At 41.6% G+C, this 8395-nt stretch overlaps 1 protein-coding gene and 1 long non-coding RNA gene across 2 annotated transcripts in view; both read left to right on the plus strand.

The window, feature by feature from the left end:
• Window positions 1-6599, plus strand: part of LOC106814365 (chloride anion exchanger-like) — an 11547-nt gene extending 4948 nt beyond the window's left edge. Inside the window, exons 4-12 of the mRNA XM_014818679.1 lie at window positions 114-310; window positions 927-1091; window positions 1467-1622; window positions 1930-2012; window positions 2263-2410; window positions 2649-2762; window positions 4468-4545; window positions 5944-6040; window positions 6484-6599. Coding sequence (XP_014674165.1) covers window positions 114-310; window positions 927-1091; window positions 1467-1622; window positions 1930-2012; window positions 2263-2410; window positions 2649-2762; window positions 4468-4545; window positions 5944-6003 — 1001 coding nt within the window. The 3' untranslated portion in view covers window positions 6004-6040; window positions 6484-6599. The remainder of the gene's footprint in view (window positions 1-113; window positions 311-926; window positions 1092-1466; window positions 1623-1929; window positions 2013-2262; window positions 2411-2648; window positions 2763-4467; window positions 4546-5943; window positions 6041-6483) is intronic.
• A 240-nt stretch (window positions 6600-6839) lies between these two features.
• LOC106814366 lies at window positions 6840-8246 on the plus strand. Its single transcript, XR_001394594.1, has 3 exons — window positions 6840-6899; window positions 7340-7544; window positions 8039-8246. It is a non-coding gene; the product is annotated as an uncharacterized LOC106814366 (long non-coding RNA).
• Window positions 8247-8395: the final 149 nt, after the last annotated feature.

Raw genomic sequence — 8395 nt, forward strand, 5'->3', positions numbered from 1 at the left:
TATATATATACATATAAGTTCATGGAGAGTTTGTGTGAAATTCCAAGTGTTTTACCAAAATAATTGATGAAAGCATGCAGCCATCAAGCACATGCATCTGCTGTGTTGTATAGGTACGTTCGCCGTCATCAGCCTCATGGTGGCTAATGTCGTGAACAGACTAGCCACAGATCCATCAGGAGCTAGCACTCTCCCGGGTCACATGAGCTCAGACAATGTGACAGACAGCATTATTAATGGAACCGACCCAGTGGTTATCACCGGCATACAAGTTGCCACCTGCATGGCCCTGTTTATCGGAATACTACAGGTATGTGAGGGCCTCAATTATAATGATTAGATCATGTTGTATACACGAAGAGTAACACAACTACCTCTGAGTAATTAATCAGTCAATGAGATAACAACATTATCTAAATGATCAGCTGCTCTGATAGCAGATAGACCAAACATTTACTCTGACACGCATAACAAAAGCTTCAAATCTCCACCTGCGAACTGTGGATATACCTAACTACTTGTTCCACAACCATTTTGCATCCGTACATATTTACGTCTGATTATATGCCTAGATTGAGTTTCTAAGGCCTCAGGTGCTCATTATTGGAATTGTGTTGTCCTGCAGCAGTGAAACATTTTAATTAATGTGTTCAAAAACACTAGACTGCATATCATATTTGCAGCCTACCACCACGTATGCCTGCAGTCACATATGATATGTGACTGAAGGTATACATGGTGGTGTAACGTATGTGTTCTATAAAAAAATAACATGCATGAGTATACATAGCATGATCATATATGTACATGTATATACATGTATACGTGTGTATATGTATGTGTATATGTTCGTGCTGATATTAACATACTAATCTTTGTGTTTAGTGTTTGCAATTGTAACTGAGACGCGGCTCGTTACCTCTCAGATTCCGCTGGGCTTCCTGCGGTTTGGTTTCATCACGGCGTACCTGTCCGAGTCGTTGATCCGTGCGTTCACGACGGGAGCCGCCATGCACGTTGTCACGTCACAAATCAAGCATCTGTTCGGTGTCTCTGTCAGTTCATACACGGGAGTGCTCCGCCTTCCCTACGTAAGTATCGTTGCCAACAATGGGAGATTACTACGTCATCCCACCTTGGCTGTTGTTGATTCGTCAGTCAAAGCTAGACTAGTTTGTGGGTGGTTTTTACCTGTGCATGCCAATTGTCCACTTTCGGTACTTAATTCATTGCCAAGTATTGTTTTTAGAATATCTTATTGCAACAATGATTGGCTAGAACTGCCTGTCAATCATGCCAGGCAGATAGGCAAATTATCTGCAACTTCAGTCTTTTACGAAGTTAACAGCAAGTCGGGCATCGACATTTGCTCATTGACTGTTGAACGAAAATTTTCGACGATATCAGATTCCAAACTTGGTCTATTCTTGACGATGTACCATCGCTACGGTCCATCTTTATTGCAGACGTGGATCGATTTCTTTTCGAAGCTGATGACAACGAACTGGGTCGCACTTGTTCTAGGTGTCGCCACCATCGTCTTTCTTGTCGTCATGCGAGAGTGTGTCAACGACAAATACAAATCAAAGATGTTCATGCCTATCCCAGCGGAACTTGTCGTTGTAAGTCATGCGGTGTCATGGAGTATAGGCAGCAGGTCGCAAATTCAATGAGAGGAGATGTATCACAAAACAGTTGATGCCCTTGGTGGCATGTTGGCAGTCGATTTCTGCCTTGGCTTATAGAACCACTTATAGGTCTGACGATGACCTTGCTCACATAATATATATATATAGCTATGATGATGGAACAGGGGTAGTCAATGTGCGTTGTGTGTTATCGTATATATGCTCTGTTTTCAGTCGTTGTCATAATGACAGGAACTGTCAGAGTTGGTCATTTGTTACCACAGCCACACTCTTGCTTCAGGTTGTCGTTATGACGGGGATATCGTATGGTGCGAAGCTCGAGAAAGATTGGAACTTGACGGTAGTCGGAGAGATACGACCAGGGTAGGATTCTCACATGCGATTCTATCTCAAACATATATCCATTTTAAAATTAGGACTTTTAGAGGTCGCTAATGTCAGGAGTATAGGCCTATTAAGAATAAATTAACATTACCTTGCTGTTAATGTACTTTTGATACTACGCTTATTAAATTTCCTATAAGTTTGTGACTTATTTTGACTACTGTTGAATGACTGGTAACATGCACTGTGCATCGAGTAACACGCCGTGTCATGTCTGTATTGTCAACAGACTCCCTCAACCGTCGGTGCCAGACGTTTCCCTCTTCCCTGACATGATCGGTGATGTCATAGCTGTCGCTATCATATCGTGGGTGTTCAACGTCGGAATGGCCGAGATCCTAGCAAGGAAGCGTGACCAGGAGATCGATGCGGATCAGGTAATCGATGCAAAACAAAATATAACAACAATCGCTGCTGATGTTAGTGATTCAGAATCAGTGCATGTCATATGCGCTACGCAGGCGAGGTTGATTCGTCGCCGTGTCTTCAATGTGTTAATACCACATTGAACGTTTGTCGTGCTGTATTCTGTTGCTGCAAAGAACTATCGTGTGACCGTGGTTTGTGTGTTGTCACGACCGATGCTTGCGTTTGTTTCCGTGGCGACCTACGTAGGAGATGATCGCGCTCGGTGCAGCCCACGTCTTCAGCTCGTTCTTCTCCTGCTTCCCTGGCACGAACGCTCTCGCTCGCAGCCTCATCCAGGAGAGTGTCGGCGGAGTCACGCAGGTGAGTGTGGAGCCCCCTAGCACAGGTCGGTGGTACGCCCTAGTGCATGTGAGTGGCATCCCATAGTGCAGGTGTCTAGCACACTACCTCACTCACCACCATCGCAGCATCACAGATAGTCTTGTGTTTCATTGCTACGAGACCGAATATCATTGTCTTACCACGGGTGGTCTCGTGTTTTATTATTATGACATCGAATATCATTGTTGCGTCATAAACAAGCTTGTGTTTTGTTGCTATATTATAAGTAAGTATAGTATAACACTGAAATTCGAATTAAATAGAAAGCCATTAATAGTGATGTCGCTATTAGGAAAGGTACTGTACACACATGTAGCATTAGTGTGGCTGCGTTCTGCCATGGATATTTATTTATTATCGCAAAGTGACATGATTACACATTGCTATCTGTACGTAACTTGTCTACGAATATATATCTCATGGCTTTATCGCCATTGCAAACAGATTAGTAACAGTGTATACACGTGCAAAAACCTTGTAGACTATGATACAGTACAGTGCTCGAAATAAGAAAAAAAATGTGGTTGCCCTGCGGACAACCCAGGCATCAAATCGGGTTGTCCGCAACAATTTCTGGTTGTCCCAAAAAATATCCCCAAATCTCCTATTTTCATGCAATCACATAATAATATGATCAGAAACCACCCAAAAACTGGCGTAGCCAGGATTTTTTAACAAGGGGGGCCAAAAACAGCGAACTGCGCAAAATAGTGGATGACTTAATATTTTACTGGCTCCTCCGCCTCCCTCTCCACACCCTACGGCTCCTCTACCTCTCAGCTCGCCAATCTTTGTTTTGGACGCCATGCGAAAAGGCGACATTTTTGTTCATTGTTCTCTGCTCCCAAGATATGTAATTGTTCAGTGGCGGGTCTAGGATTCCAAGGAGGGGGGTAAAAAACAGGCGGGGGGTATGGGGGTTCTCCCCCAAAATTTTTTTGGAAACTTGCTGGTTTGCTGGTTCCAAATCAAGTTCACCTTTCATAAATCAGAAAACCTGACATATACCAGTGTTGGAAATAGCAGCTGGTCCCATATTTTTATATTATTCACGATTTAATTCACGATTAAGATTTCTTGATGAGCTAGAAAACACTCGGATTTGAAGTATGAAAATGAACATTATTGTGCCAGCTAGCCTACACCAGTTGGTTGGGATTGATTGTCAGTTCAGATGCAAAATATTGAAAGCAAAATGTTATACACCATATATTAACTGGGTACTATAACACGCGTATATAAGATAGCCGAGTCGGTTTAGAGTTAGTGTTAGGGTTAGGCTATGAGGGTTAGGGTTGGGTTAGGACTAGCTATGGACGCAATGCAGGCCGATCAACAGCCGAAAGAAATTCAATTCGCAGTCAGAAAAATATAAATAAAGTGCATTTTTTCGTCAACTTTTTTTTGGTTGTCCACCGGACAATGTCTCAGACTGGTTAGGTTGTCCGGCGCAAATTCTGGTTGTATCGGACAACCGGACAACGCTTATTTCGAGCACTGCAGTACGTAGAGAGTGTGCATGATGTGGGTGGCCATCCCACGATCACTCGTGTGTGTATGAGGGAATATGTGCTAGGGACATGGGAGCGAGCCAGGGAGTCTACAAGGATGTGAGCGAGGAGTGATATGAGGGAGCAAGGCAGGATGTCTACAGGGACGTGATCTTGTTTGTGTGTGCTTGCAGATAGCGGGTCTAGTATCGTGTGTCATCGTCATCATCGTCTCGCTGTGGCTGGGACCGCTGCTCTATGATTTACCAAATGTAAGTAGCAACCGTCCTCCCATCACTAGTGGTAATATTTTCACTATTTGTTGGAGAGAAACTGAGAAAGAAAGAGAGAGAGAGAGAGAGAGAGAGAGAGAGAGCGAGAGAGAAAGCGGGGTGAGAGCAGTGTAGCTTCTGTCCATTTTTTTCCTGCTGTATATTAATTCGAGAGTTACAGCCGTTTTCATCTTTTACTTTCAGTCAGTAATGCGAAGGTCACTGCTATATGTTATATGACAGATTTGGGCGAATGAATGCTGCACACGGTTGTATCAAGGTGTGGGTTGTTAAGTGCCATAGTACATGAAAGGTGCAGGGATGGCTGCACACACAGTGTACCCTAACCCTACCCTTAACTCTATCCTTTATAAACTTGAGTCACTATAAACGAGCATCCAATATATATGTTAATTGGAAACCTGACCAGCATGCAGTAAGAAATAGGACACAGTAACGTCATCACGTCACTAAATAATTCAATGTATGCCTTGGGGTTCGGCATGCTCAGAAATAATAACCTCGTACCTGCTTTTTATAAATGATTTGTATGTGCTACCTTCCCTCCTTGCTTTCTCCACGTGACCCACATGTAAGCTATAGGTTACGTGTCTCTAACTTTTACTATTAAATTCCTACCTGGTGCGCTGCCCCAGGGCATAACACTGTAACATGCCGCCTGTCAAGTACGCCTATATTTCATCGCCACATTTTTTAACTCTTGTGTGTGATGCCGCGATCATAAATGTGAAGGACGTTTTTGGCTGCAGACTACGTACTGATGGGACACAGCTTGTTAGGAAGCGTGTAACTAAATGAACGTCTGTGACACTTATACGTATTTGTCAAGGACATAATCGGTGTGTTTCTAAATGCCCATTAATCATCATCAATCACCTCTCATGAGGAATTTCTACAGCAGGTATGCAGCAGTGATAGCATCTTTCTCTAGATAGTTGGTACTCATGCAGAAATTGTATGTGATTGCTTAAGTAAGATGCCCACTGATTGCAATATATTAATGATATCATGGTTAATGCACAGATTCCAGGGACGACTTCTCAAGGACACATGCATGCTCACGTATATAAAGAAATATGTGTGTGTGTGTGTGTGTGTGTGTGTGTGTGTGTGTGTGTGTGTGTGCGTGCGTGCGTGTGTGTGTGTGCGTGTGTGCGTGCGCGCGTGCGTGGGCGGACGGGCGGGCGGGACGGATGGACCGACCGACTGACCGACCGACCAACAGACAGACAGATAGATACTCTTTATACTATATATGTATATACCTACCTTCTTAGTCTGTTTTTTACATCTTCATCTACTTTTTCCTTTCCATTCTTGTACTTTTTATTTTAGAACTCCCACTGCAACTCCATGTATGTATTTCTGTTTTTACAGAGCGTGTTTGGCTGGAATCATCCTAGTGTGTCTGAAGGGAATGTACCTGCAGTACAGTGACATGTACACACTGTGGCATATCTCAAAGCTAGACTGGGTCAGTAGCCAAACTATACACCTCACACGCAAAGGCAATTACGATATGTATTATTCCATTGCAAGAGTGATGTATGAAATTTTGTCTTATAACCAGGCTTACGTGATAATCTACGATTAAAGTGGCAAACGATCAACTCTCATCTACTCAATTTTAGTAATGTCATGAACATGTGTATAACCAAGTTTCATATGTTCATTGTAATTATATATTGTTAGAGTCCTGATATAAACAGTAACTGTTTTTATGCTGTTTACATTTACAGCCCAGTGAGATATTGATCTTATACAAATACAAATAAATATCATTTACAATATGTATATTATTTGATTGTAAATAATACTTATATTGTTAATTAAATGATACTTATCGTGTCATTGTTTGTGTATGATTTCATTATGTGTCATTATTATATAGCTAATGGTATTACCCTTGATGTGTAGCTTGTGTGGATGGTCACGTGGGCAGGCGTGGTGTTTCACAGATGTGGATCTTTGGATTAGGAATTGGCATCTGCTTCAGCCTGCTTACTGTTGTCATAAGAACCCAGATGTAAGTGAAAATGCCATCGAATATCTCTGTTGCATAACCATGCACTGACACCTAAATGAATAAATTGCCATTGTATTTCACATATTCTATTCACAAATTTTTCGATTGCAATGTGTTAACGTATGTCATCATCATATTGTTGTTGTATATTTTCTGTTTCTGTTTTCCCTTGTTTTAAAGTTGATTACATGTCGTATTTGCTTTTCGTCAAGGAGCCTTCGGTGTACAGTGTTCTGCTATCATTCTTTGTCTGAGTTGCGAGACTGTCCCAGTGAGTGTAGGCAGAGATGAACTTGTATACAAAAATGTAAGCTGTCTTCGTTTGTTAATAATGTTTATGCACGTTAGATTTATTACGTTATGATATGTTGTATGCAAATGTATACATCAGTGTTTTCAAATCGTCAGGGTTGTGCAGTTTATACAGAGGTTTGTCTAGATATATGTATCTTAATTTACCATCTAAGATATCTAAATGTCTTTCTCTGTGTGCTATCTAATATTCTCGATAGCTCCGATAACTTAAGAGTGACTTATGATAAATAGTAATAATAATAATAATAATAATAGTATAGCTAGATAGCTCTGCCCTAGTTGCTATAGTGACAACTTGACAGCCCTAGCTGCCCCCAGGTTGTGATGTGTATTTATTGCTACAGTGTATGGAACCGTTTACGGCAGCTTGTGTGTTTCAGTGCCTTAATTAATTGTCCCCTGGTGGTGATGACATATGTTTACTGTTTACAGCTCACAGAGCCGTGTAAGGCGCGAGTGTTTCAGTTCATCGGTCCACTCCTCTACACGAACACCCGCCTCAAGACACTCCACAGGCTGCAATAATCTTGTTACAGGGCGTTCCGCATAAGTCATCAAGAAGCAGTATGAAGAACACTGATGAATGGCAGCACCCTTAGCCGACGATCTACCATTAAAACGGGTGCAGGAGACGCAGGTAGCGTTGGTGGATCATAACACCTTCATCCGCCTTATAATAATGACTTCTCTCTCCTGCAAATAATAATTAATGCCTTCCCTCCTGTTATATCTCGCGGAATAGAATTTCTTCAAAGATTTCTGGCGCGTATAAGTCATGTAAATCTTGTTCCACAATATACAATTCATACAATGATTGTATATGAATATATTGGTAGTATGATAAATAATGTTTTAAATTAATTTCTGTGTAATGTACCAGTATAGGAAACAATTTAGAAATATCCTGCAAAGGGAGCTAACTAGTTTGTATTTCAATTTACAGTATTTTTTATTTATATTTTGACCGATCACACCTAAGTAAATTGCAACTAACAGCTCTGTATTCTCAAGATGTTGTAGATGGATAGTAGAACTAGAAGGCAGTACAACCTTTACCATTCCAACTTACATAACGTATGAACCAATGGCTACTCTGTACCTCTGTGAGATTACGTTTGTAACTATTGACAGATGGAGAAGATTTCACCATTGTCGGATTCCGAAAGTGGGCGCCCAGAAGCAACACATCTATTCTCTGGTTATCACATTGTGATCGACTGTAGCGCCATCTGTGATGTCGACCTGGCCGGGGCGAAGACATTGATGGCAGTGGCCCAGGAATACTCAAAGGTCCAGGTTATCATGTTACTCGCCTCTGTTCAAGGTGAGAACCTCATGATCTTGATTTAAGAATGTTTTAAAGCATTTTAAAAACATGGCATAGAAGCTAGGCTTTCGTCTAGTAATGATTATTGTTAAGTTTTGGTTTTCCAGCAGCAGAGACCTTGAATAATTCAGAGATGCAGAGGGCGAGATAGTAGAAGCGGG

This window comes from Priapulus caudatus, unplaced genomic scaffold (assembly GCF_000485595.1).
Source record: "Priapulus caudatus unplaced genomic scaffold, Priapulus_caudatus-5.0.1 Scaffold913, whole genome shotgun sequence".
Taxonomy (NCBI): Eukaryota; Metazoa; Priapulida; class Priapulimorpha; order Priapulimorphida; family Priapulidae; genus Priapulus; species Priapulus caudatus.